The sequence below is a fragment of the Acomys russatus genome, chromosome 23 (genome assembly GCF_903995435.1).
Source record: "Acomys russatus chromosome 23, mAcoRus1.1, whole genome shotgun sequence".
In the NCBI taxonomy this organism is placed as follows: Eukaryota; Metazoa; Chordata; class Mammalia; order Rodentia; family Muridae; genus Acomys; species Acomys russatus.
The window spans coordinates 38,512,970-38,537,737 of NC_067159.1; the positions used below are offsets into that span (position 1 = coordinate 38,512,970).

The 24,768-nt window shown below is 39.3% G+C and overlaps 1 protein-coding gene across 1 annotated transcript in view; it reads left to right on the forward strand.

The window, feature by feature from the left end:
* Positions 1-397: 397 nt before the first annotated feature.
* Emcn (endomucin) overlaps positions 398-24,768 on the forward strand; it is a 92,424-nt gene continuing 68,053 nt past the window's right edge. Inside the window, exon 1 of the mRNA XM_051165717.1 lies at positions 398-661. Coding sequence (XP_051021674.1) covers positions 589-661 — 73 coding nt within the window. The 5' untranslated portion in view covers positions 398-588. The remainder of the gene's footprint in view (positions 662-24,768) is intronic.

The window sequence follows — 24,768 nt, forward strand, 5'->3', positions numbered from 1 at the left end:
GCACAATACAATTAATACATCCATTTGCCTCTAGAAGATGGTGCTGGCTGATTTGGCTTCTGAGTTGGAAAGAGAGAAGAAAAGCAATTCCATGTGGATTTGGTGCTCAAACGCAGCCCCTGGGAACTCACGGGCTTCTTAGACAAACCGAGGAGCTGCTTGCTTAATGAGGTGTCTTTACAGCTACTCTAAAAAACGGGCTTTCAAAACAAAAGTTAGAAAGCTCTCTGGCCCTTTCTCAAGAAGGGTCTCTTCCTGTTCAAATCCCATCCTGACCTTTTTGTTGAAGAAGAGCGACATAACGCAGTAACAAAAACACAAGTGGCTGCCAAAGGAAGAGAGAGGGGGAAAAAAAAGAGTTCCTGTAAGGGGCTGAAACAATAAATCTCCTCTCCGCTGACCTCCCAAAGGGAGTGTGTGTGTTTCCTCTAGTTCTTTATCAGACTCCCCAAAATAAGTAGGAATGGGCAGCGTCTGCTCGCATTCAGCACACCTTTTCCATTCGCTAATCTGGCCTGGCCAGGCTGGGAGGAATCTTACCCTGCCTTACCCTAGAGAGAGAAGCCACTGAGACCACCCCTGAGCACCATGCCTCTGCTCCGACTGACTGCTCTCTTCTTCCTTCTGTCCCACAGTCTCTGCCGCTGTGAGAACAGCACAGGTACCTTTCCTCTTATCTTTCTGACGGTATGGATGAGAAGTCCCAGGTGGAGAGCTTCTAGGCTCAGCCGATCTTCTTTGGGAGGCATCTCCTGCAATTCTGACATCTTGGTTAATTTGCTGAGGGGAACACGTGGAGTTAGGGTTGGAAGAGGCCACAGAGGCGGTGTCGGGAACAGAGTTTGTCTCTACCGAAGGGAAGTGTTTGCTGGTATGACAGCCTCGAGTGTGTTTAATGGCGTAAAGCATCTGGGGAAATGTGTTAACTTTTTAGAGATTAAAAATAGAATTCTGGCAAAAAAAAAAAAAATGGGCTAGTTCCAAAAAGAAATATTTCTTTTCGGTTGTCAGTCCAGAGTAATAAGAGGGTCCTGAATGAGTAAAAGTTTTGCCTGTGCCTCCAGCAGCAGTTCCAGCTGTCTCTTAGCTCTGATAGGGTAAAGCCACCTAAAGAAGTAAATATGGATTCACTGTTAGGAGAATGTTAGCATCTTATGGGACTGGGTAATTCACACAGTTCTGGTTCAGAAATATAGTCCTGTGTGAACTCAATCACATAATGTGCTGTGTGACTTTCAGAACCCTAAAGATAGACATGTCAAACCCAATGCTGACTACAGGTAAAGAAACTCAGATGCCCATGACGGTGCATTAATGAGCAGATGCAAAAATAATTATTTTTTATTTCTCACTATACTTCTATACTTGAGTAATACAAAATAAACAGTTTAACCTTAATCGATTATTTACTAGGCTCCTGTTCTATGCAAAAAACATAAAGATGAGGAAGCTGTCTTCCTTGTTCACAGTGGTAAATGTGCTATTGAGAGAAATAAGTGAGTGAATCTATGGTTAGATTTAGTAAGTATGAAGGTTAAAACACAGTTGCCCAAAGGAGACACATTTGCAGAGACGGGATCTGACTCTGAAGTGGAGGTGCCTTGTGGGAAGGCATATGTGTGTGGGGGATAATGAGAGAGTAATCCGAAAAAACTTCTTCCTAATTTTACTTGTTTGTGCCCTTTTACTGTCTACAAAATTGTAACTTATAAAAAATATGGAAAGTAGAAAAACCAATGGTCCAACTTGAGTTACATTTAGTCAGTAATCTAAAAAATTTTTTTAAATAAATTTAGGATAAATTTATAGGATAAATAAGTGCAACATCATACATTTACTTATCCTGCATTTGGACAGGAAGTTATAAGAGCTCCTGAGAATTCGACTTTTTTTTTTTTTTACAAAAGTGTCCATGGGGTATCAGAGATCAATGGCTTGCTTCTCAGTAACTCTTTAGTCCTTATTAAAACAATTGATGAGAATGTCAACTCTACAACACACTGCTCAAAACTGTGTGCCTGGTTAATGTAAGTTCTGAAAGCCTGGGCTTAGGCCCTTCATTATTTTGAGTCTGTATGTTTCATTGTGGGCAGCACGCTGCCAGCATTTTTTTTTTTTTTTAATGCTGGATGAGCTGCACATTCTGAAAACAAAGAGGAAGCGGGTCAGTGGATCTGGCCTCCATGCTTGCCTGTAAGAAAGGGACTACCATGGAGGACAACACAGAATGCCTACAGATTTTTTTCTATTGTGGTTCTTTAGGGAAAAACACCAGCCTCTTTTAGCTTGCTGGCCAAGTGTCTACCCTTGCCTTAACAGTGTCAACTTTCTAATTAGTTACTATCCCACGCTGGATAAGTTCTCACTTGGGCAGTGAAAATATTTAGACAGTATTTCCTTCACATCTGCCAACAAACCTATTTGATAGCTTGAGACCTTTATCTGGAGTGGGGAAAACAGGGAGGGAAGGAGGGAGGGAGGGAGGGAGGGAGAGGGGTGGGAAGAGAGATGGAGAAGCAGGAGAGAGAGGTGGAAAAGGCAGAGGGAGAGAAAGAGGGAGGAGAGGGAGAGAGAGAGAGAAAGAGACACACAGAGAAACAGACTGATCTTAAAAAAGAAAGAAGTTGTGTCTCGGCACCACAGGCTGACCCTTGAGAGTGGCCTGGGTGGGACAGAAAGTGACTTTCCTGGCTACGTGGATGGCTTGGATGCACCTGGCTCTGCCAGTTTGTGTTTCCTTAGCAGATTGGGCACAGGAAATGAAGCATTTCCTAAGTTCATATAGTCAGCTCTTCCTTAACTCCCTGTACCAAGAGTACGTTGAGTGCTTCGTGGGCTCCTCATGCTTAGGATGATAAACAGAATTATCAACTGAGTCGGTCAGTCAGTGGGGTCTGGGAGGGAAACATTCCAGCTCTAAAAATTCAGATCTTCAAACAAAGGCACGCTCTTTTTTGCTGTTAAATTGAGTTCTAAATACAATTCTTTTTCTGAGTACTTCCTTTTCTGGCTTTTTTTTTTTTTTTTTTTTTGTCAATCTTGGATTTAAATAAATAGAATGTAGGCAGTGAGACTTTTGCTGAAATGCAGAGCATCATCTGCATGGCAGATGTCTAAGACCAGCACTGTCCAGCTTGAAGAGCTGCTCTATAGAAATATGCCTGAGGTTCCTGAAGGGAACTGTCAGTCTTTCCTGAAGTCTTCTACCTTGTCTTTATTGCTGAACAGACACTCCAGTGGCTTTAAAGTCTAAAAGGTGAGCTTTTGACTGCTGACACTCAGAGATGGTAAATGAAGATTGAAAGATAATGGAAGCCTGGAAGCCATGTGTGTGTGTGTGTGTCTGTGTGTGTGTGTGTATGTATGTGTGCGTGTGTGTGTGCATGTGTGTGTGCATGTGTGTGCATGTATGTATGTGTGTGCATTGTGTGTGTGTGTCTGTGCATGTGTGTGCATATGCATGTGTGCTTGTGTGTATGCATGCGCACGCACGTGTGTGTCTGTGTATGTAAACCTTGCATTAATTTAGGAGAGATTGAAAATAATGATAACAAAGGATTTAATTTCTAGGAGGAATTAATTTGTTAGTGATAATATTCAATTTTATAAAGCAATAATTGATTGAACATACTATAAGAAAATACTGTGCTAAATCCTGTAGCTTTATTGAAACTAGTAGGATCCATTCTTTGTATTAGATAGGATGGGAAGAGGGAGAACCAAGTAACACAATTTTGGTTTTGTCATAGGTTTTAAGGAATAAATCAAGAATGGCATAGAAAATTCACAAGTTGCTTAGACTGGTGTGTTGGGAGATCACATAAGTTCTCATAAGAATGTGAGGAATATTGCAACTTAAAATCAGGAGGCTCAAGGTGAATGTGGAATTTTTTGAATAGGGTCATTGTTGAAACATCAGTGTATTCTAGTCTAGAAATATAAGGAAGCCATATTTTGAGCATGACTGCACACTAAAAAGCAGAGTACAAAGAATAGTATCATGATATGTTAGATAGAAAGATAGGAAATACAGATTAATGTCCTCAGAGCTGTATCTCAGAGTAAAGCAGATTCTTAACTTGTATGTGGCCCTGGGTTCAAGTCCCACACAACCAAATGAATAGGAAAGAAATATCGATGCTTATAGTTGACAATTAGAACCTGGGGAAGTGCTTGAGCATGGGGCTTTATCAACTGAGTTATAAACCAGAAGGCCCAATCTGTCAGCAGAATACAGATTAGACTACTGGCTCCAGAGAGATAAAAGACAAAGAAACCAATTTACAAGTCACCATGTGTCTGAAACTCTATCATTGGGGTGTAAAAGAGGGTCTGGGAAAAGTCTTAAGAATGCAGAGTACATGTAGTTTGTTGTACCATTTTTACTGGTGATGAAAGATAAGCCAAGACAGGGCTGTGTGAATGCCAGAATTAGGCAAATGGTTTTAGAGCAGAAATGAGGAAAGATAGAAGAGATAAATAGGAGAAAAGCTGATGCTAAGATGGTTAAGTACTCAATCATGGTGAGGCATGTAAGCTGAGATGTGCAGTGGGGGTTGGGACATCCCAGGAGCTGGAGGTGATGTTGAAAGGTTAAGTGTTCTTGGTTCAAAGGTTAATAATCCTTCTCACAGTGACAGTAGCGTGGATACTCAGTTCTCTTCTGGGTGCCTTGGCCTTGTAGTCTGCATGGCACTTACTTTCCATGACAGTTTTTCATTCTACCATCTTATTTCTTCCTGCATACTGCAAGCATCTTACAGTTTTCCAGTAACTATGGCAAATAAATAATATAACAATCAAAAAATATAAATAAATACATAATAAAATAAATATTAAAAATTTACTTAGTCCTTCTATTGGACTTAATTTTCACCCATATTTCTTACTTGGAATAATCAACCTGTTATAGTAGAGAATAGTTCAATGTGGAGCAAATCCAGTGGGAATAGTATTTGGCCCTCAAGTCATTTGTTTAGCATTCTTTCCTCAGTAACTCATTTTAAAATGATCCTTATTAAAATTAAAAGTGATCATATGTTATCAATGTATGGAATACTTTCTTGACATTCATGACATTTTCCTCAACAAATTCTCTTTTATTTTATAGATCATAATCATTCAGAAAATTAAGAAAATGCTTGATGGTTTCAGAAATTATTTGCTTTTCTATCTCAAGCTTTAGATAAACATTTTAACTTATGAATCATTATATGATTCAAGTTACTAATATTCTTTTTTCACTAGTAATCAATTTTCAAGGGCCTCTTCAACGTTAAGAATAATTTGAAATGACACTTTTCTAAGCATTGACTTTTCAATGTAAGAATTTACTGTGAAGTTCAATTCCTACATCGTATCTCTTTTTCTCCTTCTGAATTCCTTAGGTTCATTGTGGTTTTATGAGGTCAGAAAGTGATGTCTTCATGGTGTGAGATCTCTCAGAAAAGAAACTCAGAACTAGTTCAATTAGCAGGGGTGGGGCACGGGCTTTACTCACCATAGCCCACGATAGAAAAATAAACACAAGAAGCATTTGTGGTTCCAGTGATATCTACAAAGGCCAATAAAACCCCTTTTCTGAAGTTAAGCAGGATTTTTTGTTTCCTGAAGACATATACATCAGTAGAGATAATAACTGTCCCTAAATAGAAGCAGGCACCATGTGAGAGCTAGACACCTGCTTTGCTGTTCCCTGTTCCCTTCCTGACCACATGAACCTCAGTCACTGCTGTGGCAGCCATCTGTACACAGGTGTAAACAGATGAGATTTTGCTTCACTTTGCTGGCTATATTTTTTTTTTCCTATCTGGTGCTATTCTGAAACTAACATATGTTTCAGAATCCTACCTGATTTGTTTTTTAATCTTTGAAATCAGTACAGTAGTATTAGCATTCCTCAAGACATCTCTTGATGAAGCAGAATACTTGATACTTTCTCACATTTGCTTATTTATTTATTTATTTATTTATTTATTTATTTATGTGTGTGTGTTTGTGTGTGCATGTGGGGGGGGCGGTGTAGCAGGAGATTCCTGTCCATATGTGTATGTGTAGGAGAGAGGTCGATGTCATGTGTCTTCCGCAATGGCTTTCCTTCTCATTGTTGTTGTAAGAGTCGTTCACTGAGCATAGATCTCAATGATTGGGTCAGTTAGTTCCAAGGATCCTCTTGTCTCTGCATTTACAGGTGTGCATCACCATGCCTCATTTTTTTTGACGGGTAGGGTAGGATCTGAACTCGGATCCTCAAGCACTTTGCTAACTGAACCATCCTCCCAGCCCAGTACTTCCCTTTTCTTTCGGAAGTTGGTACTCTATGAGTTCTCTGGGTTCACCACTGCAGCCCTCCACTCTTTCCCTGGCAATCACAGTCCTGGCAATCACAGTCCTTTATAAACTGAAGGCATGTTCATCCTGATTTCACACTCTGCTTCCCAAGGAACTCATTTTTCTTGGTGGAATCATTTGGATTTGGATGATAGCGTATGCTTTGATCTAGATTAGTTCCAGATCCTCGTTACTGAAATAACTATAAAGTGTTGATCCTTCTCTGGTTGATAAGCTAAACAATATTCTAAAGAGAACCTGCTTTGAAGAAATCAGTTATATTTGCATAGATTCAGTAATGAATTCTGTCTAAAAAAATAAATGCTATTGACTTTACTGAAGTGTGCACTACTTATTAAGCTCTCGAATCCATCACCTTCTGAGTTAAACTTTCGTTAACCGTGTTAAGGACCAGAAAGTGGGTGATCACCATTGTATCTGGTCCAGATCAGCCCCATGTAGTGTTTGCACAACATCTGTGGGCATTGGCCATTGGTGGTGCTGAGAACCGTACTTGGTTCTTCTGTCACAGCATTACAAGGCCATCTGTATCATATCTATTCACTGACTAAGAAGCAGAGGCTCAGAAATAGTGTGAAGTCATAGTGAGGTCATGTGGCATGGCATTCAAAAAGGGCTGAAGCTCTTCAGAACTTCCCATGTAGCTTGCTACCTTCCAGTGTGGTGACATTTCAATAAATTGAATTCCCTAAGAAGGAGGAGAAGGAGGAGGAGGAAGAGGAGGAGGAGGAGAAGAAGAAAAGAGAGTTTGAGATCTACCAGTTGATCAACTGAGAAACCAGTTCTGCCTCTTGTGTCATCTACAGAAAGTCCGATTAGAAATAAAGATTTTTAATATCCTGGTTCAAATGATTCTCATGTGATGGTTAGAAGAAACAATAGTCATTTGGGTCCCAGCCTGTTGTCATACTGGATGAGACAAATTGGACTTGCCTCTAAATGTCAGTGAAATAAATATGGAATTTATAGGAGCAGAAGGAAATAAATAAAGGGAAACCTTCTGAATTAATCACTTAATGTCAAATTATAATAGTTGGAGATTCAGACTGACTGAATTCAGATTCTGTCTCTCAGTTGAATTACTTAACTTTCAGCATCCTGAGTTATTAAATTGGGGTAAGTGCAATCCTCTCATCACTAGATGATGCAGGATGGGGAGCAAGCATTGGTACAAATGTTACTAAACTTTGGAACTTAAAGTTTTACCACATATTATATCCAATCATTTAGATAAAATGCATTTACTCCAAGTTGATTCCAGTTTGAATCAATTAATAAATATATTGTCCTTCCCTCTGTCCCACTTTCCTGGTAAGTGAAGACTTTCATGGGGCATGTCCCTTAAGCTAGTGTCCAGATATAAGTGAGTATATACCATTAGACTCTTTCTGCTTCTGGGTTAACTCACTCATTATGAACATTTCTAGTTCAATCCATTTGTCCACAAATTTTGGAAATTCCTTGTTTTTAATAGCTGAGTAGTATTCCATAGTGTAAATGTACCACAGTTTTTTTAAACATTCTTCTACGGATAGCAGGCTACCAAGAAAAGACTTGATACCCTATTAGTATATACAGGGGGAGGAGGTCCCCCTCAGTCACAGTCATAGGGGAGAGAAGTAAGGGGAAAATGGGAGGGATGGAGAAATGGGAGGATACAAGGGATAGGATAAAAATTGAGATGTAATATGAATAAATTAATAAAATATATTAAAAATATACTGTTATCTCTCATATGATAAAATATAAGTTCATGAAAAAACTTACACAATATAATTGCATTCTAGGAAGATGGATACTAAGTCAGGCTTTAGTCAAAATATATACAGGTAAAATCATATATATATATATATATATATATATATATATATATATATATATATATATGAATTTGTGTAATTTCTAGAATGTTTTTCAAATTTGTAAGTTATATACCTTGTTTCACTAATCAGTCACTTAGATCAGCAGGCATCAAAGGAGAGTGAGATTCCTTTTTAGGTGTGACTTCATGAATGAGAGGTTGAGCATTCTCTAGGACAGACAGCAGCCGCAAGAGTATTCATGCAGCACAAACTGGACATAGCAGGTTTTATAGGAAGAAAGAGAACATACAGGTGGATGAGTAGGAAAGTAAGAGTGGATCTTGGAGGAGGCACAGGTGGGAGGAAATGTCATCAAAAGACGCGTGCAGAATACATTCTCAAATAATTAATAAAATACTATTTTAAAAGTTTACATTTAATGGGAAATCTTTTTTATCTTAAATAGCCAATATCTGCTTTTTAATATTTTAAGGCAAGGTCTCACTGGGCAGCCCTCTCTATACTGAAACTTGTTGTGTAGACAAGGCTGGCTTCTTAAACAGACAGAAATTTGCTGGCTCTGCCTCTTGAGTTCTGCAGTCAAAAGGATATGCTGCCACATGCAGCATCCCCAAAAATGTTTTTAATCTTTAATAAATTATTAAGTATTAGTAGGTCTGAGAGGTGGCATGTGCCAGCGATGAGAACTCACCCATGATGTGACAACGAAGTTTTGTCTTGCTTCTGTGTGTGACAGTCTTGGCCACTACACTGAACCCATGTTAGCATCGGTTCCCTCATTAGACACTAAGGAATGGAATACACATATTGACAAGCACTCATGATACATGGCAAAGATAAATCTATTTTCTAAATGCTATATAAACTATGAATTACCATTGGGCTGCTTATCCTTACGGCAACTAATATTGAAATCACAGAGTGAATAGGTAAAAGGATTTATAGATTTCAGGATTCTTTCTTAATAACTGGGACTCTGTCGTTCCATCACTTCTCCTTTACCTATACACATTCATGCTATTTTTCTGTGGCTGTGCTCATCCCAGGGGCCATGTTTTTTAAAATAATGCTTGAGTTATAAAAGTCACACACAAAACACAGAAAACCATTTGTATCACACATTGACTGTATTTTTAACTGAAGTGGGAAAAGAAATGTGTTTTTGTGGTAAGAAGTGTGAAATTGCCCTCCTAGAGTGTTGAGCAAGTGTGAGGACTCAGCCTGTAGCTCCTGGATTCTCTCCCTAGGGAGGAGAGGCCACTGCTGCACTCCCCGGCTCCAGCTCCTCTCTTCAACTCTGGCATAGCTCCTTAGTATGTTTCTCTGAAAATCCGATTTTAAAAGATGTGAGTAACCTTTAAATACATGGGCTTAGTAAGTGAGAGGTACTGATAGCAATTTCACTATTGAGGTTGCACTATTTAATGACTAAGTCATGTTAATCAATGAGCTTTTTGTAAATCTTTAATTTTCTGCCAATTTTGACAGCTTTGTTTACTTGATTTAATTTTATGTCAGATTCTGAAACTTGATTACAAAATAACAATATCAATAATAAAGTACAATGCTGTCAGTCAGTCACCTATCCAGCTGTTAGAAGGAGCAGGCCACCGCTTACCTGTATATGAGCTTTCTGGTATCAAGGACAATGTCTCATGATCATGTTACCTTTCTCCAGGCTCCATCTATGGGTACATGGTAGATGGTTAGTAACTGGCCTTGCTTTAATGTGGAAAATGCTATTCCATTACATGTTCTCAGAGTTGAAAAGACACGGGGCATCCCAGATGTGTTTTGGTACTGGGGGACTTGTTTATTTCTATCCTGATGTCCTGGCTTGTTTTTATGCTGCTGTGATAATACACCCTGACCTAAAACAACTTTGGAGGGTGGGTGCTTGGCTTATAGGTTACAGTTGTCACTGGGGGAAACCAAGACAGGAACTTAATGGCAAGAACTGAAGCAGACACCATGGAGGACTCCTGTTCTCAAGTTCAGTTACCACTATTACACAGGCCAGGCCCACTTGCTTAGGGATGACACTGCCCATGGTAGACCAGGCACTGGTATATCAATTGTCAATTGAGAAAATTGACACTCCCTTTTCAAAGGCATGTCTGGGTTTGTGTTGAGCTAACAAGAACCAACTGTGATACTTGGCTGCTGAGAATCTGTGAAGTCTTTCTTTCTTTCTTTTCTTTTTTTCAAGACAGGGTTTCTCTATGTAGCCTTGGCTGTCATGGACTCACTTTGTAGACCTGGCTGGCCTCGAACTCACAGAGATCCACCTGCCTCTGCCTCCTCGAGTGCAGGGATTACAGGTGTGCACCACCAAAGTCTTTATTTTTGAGGTATGTTCTTGGTTGGTTAATTTACTCCGTAGGCTCTGTACAGAGGGCCTGCCACCTTAGTTTGCATGATGTAGATTGTGCCTGCCTTTGGATCATAGCATCTGCCCAAACTTGTGTGCCCAAACAGAGTGGCCAGCAACGGTTAACTCAGACGTTCCTACAAAACAAAACAAAAGGTCCCATAATTCTCTGCACCGTCTGTCAGATCTTTCTGAACTATTACAGTTCAAATGAAAGCACATTCATTATATTGTTCACATCCAAAACCTTCTCAAGTTAACTTTAGTCTCATCTCGCAAACATGAGGACGTTAGGTCAGTCAGTCATTCTGAAGTTTTAGATTTCTGTAGGTCATCACTCAGTCCAGGCGGTGGATATGGGCATTAAATCTTCTCTTCAGTAAAAGACCCATTCCCTCACAACACATTCATCTACGTGTTGTTTTAATAAGAAATTACTATTTTTTAAAAACTTGATTCTTTTGGTATCACTCCAGAATTCTTTTTTTTATTATTTATTTTATTATAATTTATTCACATTGCATCCCGATTGTAATCCCCTCGCTTTTATCTTCCTGTTCCCACCCTCCCTCCCTTTTCTGCCCTATTCCCCTCCCCTGACCTCTGACAGGTGGAGTCCTCCTCCCCCACCTTCTGACCACAGCCTGTCAGGTCTCATGGGGTACCCTGTATCCCCTACCTCTGTGTTGCCACAGAGCCTCTCCTCCAGTGTTCAAATCTCTGGCACCAAAGATGTGTGAGAGGCAGTCCCCTGCTCCCTCCCACGCCTTTTCCCATGTGGAGAATGAGCTTCCAGGTCCACCTGCTCTGGAGTGGGGCTCAGCTCTACTGAAAGCCTCTTGAGCTGCTTGGTGGAGGTGCCTGAGCAAGCGAAAGGCCGGTCTGTGCTACCAGAGATCTCATAAACCAAACACCCTTCCATCTGTTTTAATGACGGGATTCGTATGGCACTCCTTAACATCCAGGAAGAGTTCCTGAGAGGAAAAAGGAGGCTAAAAAGAAAAGTTCTGAAAAACCTAGGAGGCTCAGAGAAGGAGCGCCCCGGCCCCATGTGAGAGAGGGACACCCTAAAAGTGCTGCTGATTGGGATGAGTGTGCCTGTGGCCTCTCGCCATCTCTTCTGACAGCCAGTGTGTCTCTCCTCCTTAGCATCAAGGCTCTTCTGTGTCTCTGCAGCACACCATTCACTCTCCACCTCACAGCATACACTTGGAAGCTGACTTTTCGAGGAATGCGTTAAACAGTGCCTTCAGGGAAATTTTTGGTGGTGTGAATTCGTTGGGTTTTGTTGTTGTTATTATTATTGTTGTTGTTTGGTTTGGTTTGGGTTTTTTTTGTTTGTTTGTTTTTTACTTTTTTTGTTTTGTTTTGCTTTGCTTTGCTTGTACTAGTTTAGGATAATAGGAAAGTAGACATGGCCAAGAAAAATATTATTTGAGCTACTGAAATTCCCGTAGGCACCACAGCTTACATTCCTACTTTTTTTTTCTGCCCCTCTCCTTTAAAAAATGTCCCCTTCGGCACTTACTTTTGAGACGTTGTTGTTCAACTCTCAATTCTACTCTTTCTTTCCACCCTATTAACCTTGGGAACACCCTGTAGGCTACTCAAGAAAATTATCCACTTTTAATAATAATTTAATTAAGGAAGAAACCGACACATTCTCATCAGAGCCTCCTGGGGATGTGTCTGACAGTGCAAACACAAAACTGGTTCCCACAAAACCGCTAAGATACAAAGAAATGTGAGGGCTTGTGGAGGATTGAATGACTGGCATTAGCATAGAGACTGAGGCTCAGAGAGAGACTGAGATGATGCTTTATTACAAATCCAGGCCAGATGTGCACAAAAATGTCTAGTGTTGGAAGAGGGCACCCTGATGTTGGGCGGTTGTTTCCCTACCCTGATAACACTCAGTAAGTTAAGATCAGGCACAGAGCCGACTTAGGAATGTCTCCCAGAGATTATAAACTAGACATCCTTGACAAGAAATGAGAAGCTATGCCATTTGTTCACAAAGTGGTTAATAATTCCAGGGTTTTTTTAAAAAAAGAAAATTTAATAAAACAGAATAGCCACAAAGAAAAAAGACAGGGACAATAGGAAAGATGAGAGGCTTTTCCTGCATTTTCTTAGTAACTCTGGGTATCATATTTTCCCACCAGCTACACCTGAGTTGCACGTGTCTTGTGGAGACCTGCTCTTTCCTAAAGGTGTGTGCTCTTTGACCTCGCCTGCTCCCCCTGACCTGGCTGCCTGTGTAGTCTGGGCTTGACCCCATCACTTATTCTATAGCGCCTGTGTTGGATTTAAGCATACAATGTGCAAAACGGTCACCATGTTTTTGTTGTTTTAACGCATAACGAAGAGCTATTGCTACACTATTATTTTGTACAAGTAACGAGGCTTCTTGGTTCGATCTTTTTCTATTTTTCAAGATGAGTATTTGTCTTAAGTAACTGCTGTAAATAATTAGTGCTACCAACTCACAGTCTTATTGCATAGGCTTACGAAACCAGAGCTTTAAATTACAGAGGACACAAAACATAATAAGAGATTCATTTTGTTTGTTTCCTCTCATCTCCTTCTTATTGGTTGCTGATCATCTACTTCCTGTCCTTGGTGAGACTATGGAAGTCCATTGTCCCCCTCAGTCTTTCCCTGGTCTACAATGGACAGTTCTGGAGAAAACTGAATTTGAAGAGTTAAAAGTTAGAACACAGCCAAAAGCAACATTTGACATTTCAGTTCTGTAAATCATGTGACAAGATCGTACAGCATGACTTCTTTTGAAATTTTCATTTTACATTTACTGACTCCCTTTGAGTGTGTGGGTACATCCACGCATGGCACACATTTGGAGGTCAGAGGGTAACTCACAGGAGGTGCTTCTCTCCTTCCCCCATGTGGGTCCAGGGGACTGAACCCAGGTCACCAGGCGTGAAGGCTCAGGCATTTAACCACTAGGCCACTTTGCCAGCCCCAACATACTGTCTTTACAGATACTCTGTTTTGACTTCCCTGTCTCTGGTCAGCTTCCTCCAAACCATTCCTTGTTGGGAGCAAAGCTAAGCAGGAGTCACAGGGTTGAATGAAATGCATTGCTTGATGTGGTCATTTGAGGGGGAAAAATAATCTTCCTCTGTATTTGAACACTTAGTCCCCCATACGTGCCACTGTTTGGGGAAGGTTATGAAACGCTTGAAGTTGGAGTCTTGATAGAGAAATTGCGTCGTTGGTGGCACGCTTTGAATGTTTATAGCATTGCCTGTGTGTGGACGAAATGTGACTGGCTGCTTCCAAGTTCTGATCATCTGCTGCCAAGCCTTCTGCCCTGGTAGACTCTGACTCAGGAGCCATACACCAAACGGACCCTTCTCCCTAAGTTGTTTGATCAAAGCAACATATACAAAGTAAATTGCATCCAGTGAGTGGATGTTCACTGAATTTCATGCAGAAACAATAACAAATGTACTTCAATCATCACTAACAAGATAAAAATACTTATACTAACCAAAACACAGAAATACATATACTTGTTTCCAATTACATGAAATTAAAAACATCAAGTATAAACCCTATTATACTTACAGGAATGTGGAATCTGTAATGAGAGAGTGAGAACTATTACAATGTAGATAGAGGTTACTTGTATGAAGGTGTGTGGGAGGGGGGGTGGTCAAGTCGTTCATAAGCATAGTCTCAAAGAGTTTCTAGGTCACTGTGAGCCCAGGTTTGAGCTAAGATTTTACTGTTTTATATGCATTACCCCCCCCCCAACTGTCTCCTACCTTATCAAATAAAAACATTCTGAAGACAGTAAGAAATTCCTGAAAAATGTAGCTAACGCACTCCCACTACATAGTCTTCACTTAGCAACTATACTGAGTGAAAAAGAGTGAGTCTTTATTTGTGATGCTTAAACACTGTATTGTTGGAAATCTGAGGACTGTGGACAGGAACATAAATAAGGCTTCATGCGGGTGGGACAACTTGAGCTAAGAATAGAATGTAGGTTCTGAGCTTAGAAACTTAGCAATTAAAATGCAATTTATTAAAATGACAGTAAGCAATCTTATCTGGCAGAGAAGAGTCTTCAGGGTCTAGAGATGGATTAGCACTTATCTGAAGGTTTGAATGTGTTTAATCAGAAAACCTTAGGAAATGGTAGAAAAGAAAGCCCTGGAGGATGACATCTGTAACCATTTCAAATGTTTGTTACAAGAATAGATTCTGCTGCCAAATAAAGCTCAGCCCTAATCAATTTGTGGATACTCTATTTCTCCACATTGCTAGAATAATACCTATTAGCACAGAAATGTTGTATACTTGTGAACTTGAATTAATCTGTTGATTTCCTCCCAACCCACTTTTAGTCTCTTGAATTTTAGATTCTCATTAAACACTGCCTATTTGATTTTAGAGACCTGCTGTGTAACACCCACCTCTGCTCAGCCTTCTCCTCTGCAGTGAGGTAAATTTCCACAAGATGTAACTGCCTCCAATTATGCCAGAGGAGGTATTCATTGTGTTTAATTAGCTGATGCAGCTGGTTATGACAGAGGCTTATGGCTGTCATCTCACCAAGCTGCAGATCGATGCTGCAGACTTAGGGCTAGCTGGACCACTCAAGATTTTCCCAGGAGTGCCTGAGGTGAGCTAGGCAGTGTCTTCTTAAGTTCACATTCAGGTTTGTTTTGCTGTGTTTCTCAGTGCTGAAGACAGGAAATCACTAGCTGGAATGTTTTCAACTATCTCACAGACTTTTAATTCCTTTTAAATTTTAACTTTCCCCAGAACCCTAAATCAGGGTAGAAGTACTTTTAAAATATTTGCAAAGTGATGAAACATTTATCAAAAACACTCCTACGCAGAGCAGTGTGCCTTGTTTCCCAGTGGAGCCCTGTGATACCAAAGCACATCAGACTGGAATTTATTAACAATAATGCAGCACTTGAGTATACATTGGGAGTTACAAAAAAAGTTAGATATATAATCTCTACGCATCCCTAAAAGCCAGGGAAAGAGATGCATATTATTTTAAACATATAATCAACTTTACATTTCTTTTTTTTTTAAGATTTGTTTTTATGTTTTTAACTATGCATATCTATGTTTACCTATCAGTGTAAATACCACTGAATCGAGAAGAGGCCAGCAAATCTCCTGGAGCTGGCATTATAGGTGGCTGTGAGCCAATCAGTGCAGGTGCTTGGAAATGAACTCAAGTCCTCTTCAAGATCAATATGTGCTTTTAACCACTGTGTTATCTCCCCAGCTCAGGATTTGGGTACCTTAAAGGTGATGCTAAATTTGCTGTATCCATAAAGAAGTAATAGCACATATAAATTAAATATAAAAGTTTACCCGAGATATAGTTGTATTTTTCTTTGGCTTAAACAAGAAGCAACTCCAGGTTCTCCCAGAACCCCTTGGTCCCTACCTGCTACAGAGCATGGCTGACATACCCTGACCTCTACCCTGAATTCCTCAGCCCAGGGAGGGGCTTCCCCACTCCCAAAGGCTCTACACTATATAATCCAGACATTTTAGTTCCTCTCCCGCTTGCTCTTCTCTCTCTCTCTGTCTCTGTCTCTCTCTGTCTCTCTGTCTCTGTCTTTCTCTGTCTCTCTGACTCTCTGTCTCTCTGTGTGTGTGTCTCTCTCTGTCTCTGTCTCTCTCTCCCTACCCCTTACCCCCGTGCTTCTCCCCCTCTCTCCCTGCATGGCAGCTGAAAGCTGCTTCCATTAAACCTGTGTTTATATACTTTAACTTGTCTTGCATTAGTTCATTTATTCCTTTTAAAACTTTATCATACAAATAAACAGTAATTTCTGTAACTCTTTTTTGCATATTGTCTATTTCCTTATTATTCAATATATTTTAAAATGCTGTTTAATTTACTGCCTTTTTGTTGTTGTTTAGTTGTTGTTGTTGTTTTATTTTGTTTGTTGTGGTTGTTTTGGGAGACAGGGTTTCTCTGTGTAGCCTTGACTGTCCTGGACTAGCTTTGTAGACCAGGCTGGCCTTGAACTCACAGCAATCCTCCTGCCTCTATCTCTCCAAGTGCTGGGATTACAAGTGTGAGCCACCACTCCTGGCTTTTGAAAGCTGGATTTCAATTATTTTTTCAAATGTAAAGATCAGTTCCTTTGAAGCCTAGTGACAGCTGTTCCCCTGGATTAAGCAGTTTAATCTGTTCTGCTGCTAGCTGTGATATATGAAATGAGAAATCAAGTCTATCTAGATTATTGTAGGCCTTTTGCCTCTTTTTGTGCAAAATTATTTCCTCTGCACTGGTATTTGAGACACTAAATGACTGTCAGACACCGGCTCAGTCCTTATTTTCTACTTGTTATTGGTCCTTAAAGTAATACTGATCTTTGGGATCATGTGCTGTTAGATCTCAAAGGAAGTGGACATAATCTATGCCAGAGTGAGATAAACGGGGTAGACCTTAAGTGGAGAAGCTGTGATTTGGTGCAATACAACATTCATGCCTGCTTGGCAACCTTTACACGCATTGTCAGGAACACCATTTCCAGTGTGTGTGAAATGGTACAACCAATGTCACTATATGTTCTAGATAGTCATAGAATTAAATAATATTGATCTATATTACCATGTGACTTTGGTTTCCTAAGATAGATCTAGTATGGTTGATGTTCTCATGTTATTATTATGTTCACTGATTTTTCTTTTAAAGTTGAGAGAAGCAAATTGAAGCTATCATAATTAAAGGTTTCTATCAAAAATCCAAAGATCTCAATTTAGTGGCATGTGTCTATAATCCCAGCACTTGGGAAGCAAAGACGGGGAAAAAGTGAGCAAATTCAAGGCTAGCCTGAGCTACACAATGAGATTCTATCTCAAAAAATAAAAATAAAAAAAAATACTTGCTTTATAGTGATAGCTGGACAAATAGTGCAGTGGTAAAAAACTTGCTCCATAGTGCATGCGGGTGTTCACATGCACTGCACACACACACACACACACACACACACACACACACACACACGCATGCACGCCCGCATGCACGCCTGCATGCACGCACACCATTCCAGTGACCCTTCATAGTATTTGTTTTTATGATTGCTTCTATTAAGACTGTATAGCCATTTTATATTGCATGATATAACATTGCATATTGTAAAGTGAATTGGCTTTTTATTAAATATTTTTATATACATATTTATATTATTATACATATGTACAATAAACTACCTACAGCAAGAAGAACCATGACACAATCAGGAATTATATAAATATTACATTGATAGTGTCTTGGCTATATGCATTTGGAAGCCTTGAAGAAATCATCTTTCCTGTATCGGTGCATCTGCAATTCTGAATGTAAATCAATATCTATCATATCTCATCATTGTCAACTTAAAACATCTATCTAGATCTATATTTTTAAAATGAGCTGATAGTAAGAAAAAGGAGTAAAGGAGTAATGGTGGATAAAGAAAAGCTGTAACAAAAATCCAAGTGGGAGAGGAGTAGCTGGAATTTGTTACCCAACTTTCTAAGAACTCAAACTTTCGTAGATGTTTGCAATCAGATTTGGCTTTTTCTTTTTGCTAGCTCTATATCCCTCATTAGAGCCTGTGACGACACACAAGGGTTATGATGACACATTGATGATTAGTAAGCATCCCCTCTGGACATATCAAATGCATCTTATCACAACCTTTATCGCAAAAAGATTTGAAGAGTGATGTCTTCAAACATTACAGTTTCAGTACAAAACAACAACAACAACAACAACAACAACAACAACGAAAGAAACTGCCGTGAGCACATGAAATTCTCCATCAGGTAGCTCTAGGTTTTAAAATGACTCTATACATAACCACAAATCCAAAGTTATACTGTATCCCACACTATTAGAATCATAGTTTCCTTACAAATAGTATTATATATAAACTCATTGTTCAAAATAAACATAAATCCAGAGAATTCCTTTTAGTATTTCACACATTCATTGTAAATTCAATGCAATTCTTTATTCCTCAGTTTATAGCACCTGCTTACTCTACTTTAAAGGATAGATAAGTTTAACATTACACATATGCAGTCCAAGTCAAACAAAATGAACTTACATCTAGCATTTAATAAACATTAAGGTCCTAATGGCAGATACTCCACTGGTATCAAAGATACACAGATGTCTCTTAATGCCATTGTCTGAAAATTGATAAGTCTCACATTTTTTCACAATAACTCTAACATCTTAAATTATTTAATTATATCAAACATATTCTAGAGGTCTGAATTAATGATTTTTGATAATAAAGTGAGATTATATCTATTGATTTTTCTCCTATGGATGTCTCTGTTAATATGTCACCGAAGTAAATTTAATTGTTATAAAGTGAATTTGTCTTCAAAATAACAAAACCGATGTATACTTCTGGCCTTCAGACTTGGAAAACATTATAGAACACTGCTGTATTAATGATATTATACTCTTGAAGGCTGTATTAATTGATATTATTCTGTCAAAGGCTTCTCTACCCTGACAAGTTGCCAAATAATTGACACAAAGGGCCCATAATTTATTTTATAAGCTTAAAGCACAGGAGCTGGGCAGGTATCAAACCTCTAAGCTATTTTGCTATCTGCTAGCCACACACCCCAAGCTACTTGCCAGCAAGTCATCATGTCTGGGTTGGATCTGCTCCATCCCTCTGGCCTCATGTCTCTCTGGCTTCCTCTCCTCCTGCTGCATCTTCTGGTTCCCCAGCCTTTCTCTAGCCTCATGGTCTGTCTCAGACTTCAAGCCCAGGAACCTAAACCCAGCTACCTCTCTTCTACCCAGCCCCAGCTGTCAGCAACTTTATTAGCCAATCAGGGGTAATTGGAGAGTGAAGTCACACAGCATCACTTGGGTGTAAGTAAGAAGGTGCTTGTCTGGGATGTAACCAGATCTTGGGAGGGCCAATAATTAACAATTTAATACATTAGCAGCACCAGACCAAGCCCAAACACCTTCTTCAATGCTAGTGCTCCTCAGAATGAGGTAACCCTTGCTGTACTGAAGTGCTGGTCTCACAGCCTAGAGTCCATTTCTTCTGATGATTCTCTCATATATGTAACACAATTTACAGCCAGCAGCACAGAGAAAAGCCACAGAAACAACGTCCAGTTAGCCTCTGTTTCACAAGCACACAGGTGTGTCACAGAAAACACGGGGTTCTGAATGTGGATGATATTTAATTGAATTTAAAAAGTGATTTTAGATAACCTCAGTGTTGCCTGTGTCTCTTCATTATTTCATAAAAGATAATGATGAGACTGAAAATGTAGTCTGAGCCCTCGGGACAGGTCAGAAAGTGTCACATGGGATAGGAAGTGCCCTCACACGTCTTTATTTCCAGCTTCCTGCACCCATCACATCTGTACAGCTCTTAGTTCTTTAGGGCGTGTCTGCTAACTTTGCCTTAGCAGAAACCAAAATGTGTTTCTCCTTTTCTTCATCATAACAGATAAAACCACTTCACTGAAGTCGTGTTGTGTTTTTGCAGACATCAGTGAAGTTGGGAGATTCCCACCAGAGAGGGGCAGAGTGAAGGGCACATTTTAGATATCTCTGCTACTGTGGCATTGAGATGTAATCCTCCATCTCAACCCTGGACATTTCTTTTCTCCTACATCCTCAGGGATAAAAAGTAACTTCTGGTTTTCAGTGAACTAAGTTCTCTCGTTCTTTCTTTTACATCTGGTCCCAGGCATCATTTTAAGTGTGTAAGATCATCTTTTATATGGGTGAATCTGATTATGTTTTCCTCAATAAATACCACTTCCATCCCAGGCTTTTCCTTGGAATTCAGAGAGAAATCGGAGCGGGTTGATTTTCTAGTAGAAATGTACTTATTCTATTGATAAGTAGCGAGGTGTGTTTGAGTCAATTAGAAAGAACAGTATGGAGTTCTTTTCTCGTTTTGTGAATGTCGTGGAAGCCAGTCCCATATTCTCAGCGGATTATCAGGATGTGTGCTCCACAGCCTGGAGCTGAGAGTTTATCCTAGAAATATTTCAATCACCTACTGCTAAGTTAAAAACAAAATAAAATAAAATAAAAATCTGTGGTAATGACGGCCACACCTGTCCCACAACATGCAGAGTTATTTTTAAATGTGTGGCATGTAATTAGCCCACACGTGACCTTGCTGCCACCTTAAGGGAACGCTTCTAAATATTTTAAAAAATAATAATATAGCATTAAAAAGATAATCTCTAAAAGCAGACAGCAGAAAAAGAAAAAACACAATTTTGTCTCTGTTCTCAGATTAATCCCTGATGTTCTCCAACTGAGCATGAGCTTTTGGGCCAGTTTTCTCTCTGGTCCCTGGGGACATTGTGTGAGAACACACACAGAGAGAAAAGGCGGGATGCTATGCTAATATTCAGAGCTGGTCTCTACTGTAGTCAAAGGGCTGGGACTCCCTGGGCACACACAGTGGCTTATTTATTTTTAGCTGTATAGTATGAGTCACGAGTGTTTAAAGTGATGCTCTAGTTGAAGGGAATGACTGAGAGAAGATACCCTTTCTGACTCACTGTTCTGATGCTACTTAAAGCCTAGAGTCCTTAGATCAATGTCACCACTGAAGACATACTGTCTGAAGATCTACAGCAACAACTCTCTCAACTTGGGGAGAAGAAACACACCCCATTTACATACAAAATACCCGAGACCTCTAGTGACATCATATTACACCCCTGAGTGAAGAAAGAGAAATGAAACACTACAAATTATTTAACAATCTTAATTATGATCGTATTAATGGAGCTCATTGATTAATAAAAACAGAACATTGTATTAGCATACAGACAGTATGTAGTGTGCAATTGACCCACAGGTCCCTGGTTGGAACTCTGGGTCACAATAGTCATGTGCTTACTTTGGGACAACCATCTGTAAAGTTCTGACAGAAATATGACACATAGTATCTCTCTCATTCACCATTGGATGACACACAGTATCTCTCTCATTCACCACTGGAGGCCACCTTCCAAGTTACTTCCTTCTACTCTGAATTCTTTCTTTCTAAATAGTTTAACCACAGTTTCTGGGAACAAATATTATTAGTATAGTAGTAAAAAGGAACAATAAAAATAACGTAAAATTCACTCAAGTGGTCACCAAAGAAAAAGCATGATTACATGAATCCATTTATAATTTATGAAAGAAGGTAAGCTTTAAAAAATAAAGATTTATTGACTTGAACCTGCTGATGGAGATGAAAATCTGGTTTAACCATGAGTATTACTAAGTAGTACAAATTTACCTGTCCTTGTTGTAAAACTCTAAAATTCTCTTTGTGTCATTGTTGTTTCTAACAGGAATAGACCCATATAACAAGCTTGTTAACTTTCTCATTTATCTTTTCTATGTTCTAATCTTGAATGTACATAATTAGTCTACGATGTTCCTTTCCATAGGACTGAAAACTGACATTGTATAAATCTACTTTCCATCACTATAATGAAATTGCAGAGGCAACAAACTTTATAAAGAGAAAAGGGTCTCACTCCATTTTCAATGTTCAGTGGCATGGAAAGGGCATCTACTTGGGTTTTGGATGTATATCTTGGTACATTGTAAAACAGCATCCAGTAGAGTGTGTTTACATCTGAGACGACCATCAGAGAGACAGAAGGTATTTGTAGCAGACTCACACAAGCCTTTGCAGAATCCTAGGAACCACCTTCCTTCTGAGTGCACATGTCCAATGGCTTAAAGACTTTCCCCTAGGACCACTATTTCCCAATAGCACCATCCAGAAAACACACCTTTAACACTTGACCCTTCTGAGGCTCCTCAGCATCAAACCCAGCAGACATTTAAAATATTAAGTAACTTGCATAAGACTATATACCTAGTGAGTGATAGAGCCTGCACTCAAGAGTTAGCAAGAGGCCCAGAGTCACTCCTACTGATAGGTATGTCCAGTGCTTCCTTTTATTTCTAATAAATTATTTTAATTTATTATCTTCAGTTCATAAAGAACACTGTATATAAACACTCTGTGTGTGTGTGTGTGTGTGTGTGTGTGTGTGTAAAATGGGCTAAGAAATTCACTCCTAGCTCTCTCATAACTTGAAACCTTTGTGTTATGATTATAACTATACCCACTGAATAGAAAGAATAATAAAGCAGTACTGACTGCTTAGCATTTTTTCATCTCTTGTGCTCTCATTTTTTTTTGTTTTTGTTTGTTTGTTTTTGTTTTGTTTTCTTTTTCATTCTCATGGTCTGGTTTACATGTCTCTGTGAAGTCCCCTTTAGGGTGAACTCAGTTTGAAGACTCTTGTGCTTCCTGTACCTGGATGTTGACATCTTTCCTCAGATTGCCGAATTTTCAGCATTATTTCTATAATTTGTTTCTGGCTCTTTTTCCTCTTTCTTCTCCTTCTTAAATTAATATCACATACAAGTGTGTTTCTTGAAGGTTTATAACACTGGAATGAATGCTTTTTCTGTGTGCGTCTTTTTGTTCCCCAAATACGATGGTATGAAGTGTGTCCTCAAGCTCTCTGCTCACTTCTTCAGCTTGTCATGGCTGCTGAACTTCCTGCTGCATCTTTCAGTCCAGTCCCGGTGCTAGTCATCTCTATAATTTCACCTTTTTGTTATTGTTCTATTTCCCTGTCAAATCTTATTTTGCTCATGCATTGTTAATAAACATAGCTTTGGCCATGACCTCACTTCCCCCATGGGGCCTTAGAGTGACTTTTGAAATCACAGGAAACACTAATAAATTCCTGTCTATAGTGCATCCGGTTCCTCAGAGAAGCAATAATGTCTAAGACAGTGTAGTGCTATTGTAGAAGCAGATGCATCAATGATGAAACACAGTATAAACCCAGAATGAATACAGATGCTGCGGCTTTCAGCAAAGGCACCAAGTACACACATCTAGAAAGGAGCTACTTCCTCAATAAATGTTATTGGGGAGCAAGATACCCACAAGTCAAAGAATTAAATTGGACCCCTTGTCATACACCATAGGCAAAAATCAACCTCAAATAAAGACTTATATATAAGACCCCAAACTGTAACAATGAGAGGAAAACATGCAGAGAAAGGGATGGGACATGGGAGAGGTAAGTAGACACTGAAAAAGCTTGAGCAAAATAAAAAATAAAGGCGTGAGATCACATCAAAATAAAAGCATCTGGACAATACAGGAAGCAACAGAAGGAGGAGACCACTGGTGTGTGAAGAAGTCACTGCGCAGTACACATCTGACAAGGGCTAATCTCCAACAACTCGAGGAACTCAAGCAACTATAGGGAGGGAAAGACCCTGATTTAGAATGGGAAAGAGAATGCTTGTACAGTATTGGTAGGAGTTCAAGGTAGCTGGTATAGACAACAGTATAGAAGTTACTCAAAACACATACAAAAAAAAAAAAAAAAAAAAAAAACCAAACAAATAAAAATTGAGCAGTTGGGCTGGGAAATGGCTCTTGCAGAGGACCAGGCTGAATTTGCAGCACCCACATGGACGCTCATGACCATCTGCAATTCTAATTTCAGGGGATCTAATGCCCTTTTCTGACCTTTATGGGCACCAGACATGCACATGTACACATACACACATGTAGTCAAAACACCTACACATAGCATAAAATAAATAGCTCCATTTAAACTGAAACGGTACACATATACACATGTAGCCAAAATACTAACATGTGACATAAAATACACATAACATAAAATAAATAGCGCTATTAAAACTGAAATGGAGCTATTACAATGCAGTGATGCCACTAATAGGATGTATGAAGACAGAAATCAGTAGGTCAAAGAGGCACTTGTAGCACACATCTATTCCAGAACTATTCACAATAATTAGTTCAACAAATCAGCTTAAATGTCCACTAACAGAGAGAGGAATACAGCCATGTGTGTAGCAAACACATGGGAGTAATATTTAATTTGTAAAATTGAAGCCATTGCATCATCTTATGCCTAAGGCTGGAGATCAGTTTTGCTCAGTAAAGCTGTCTAGACTTCTTAAGATGCATACTGCATCCTTCCTCTTAGGTGCACAATAGAGTGCACTTAAATAAGCACGATGCATATAGAAGCTGGTAGATGGAGGAAACGTGACTGTGACAGCTGAAAAGGACAGGGTCACAATTAAACTAGAGAATATAACTGAGATTTTTGAGAGATGCATATTGGAAAATATGTATTAATTATATA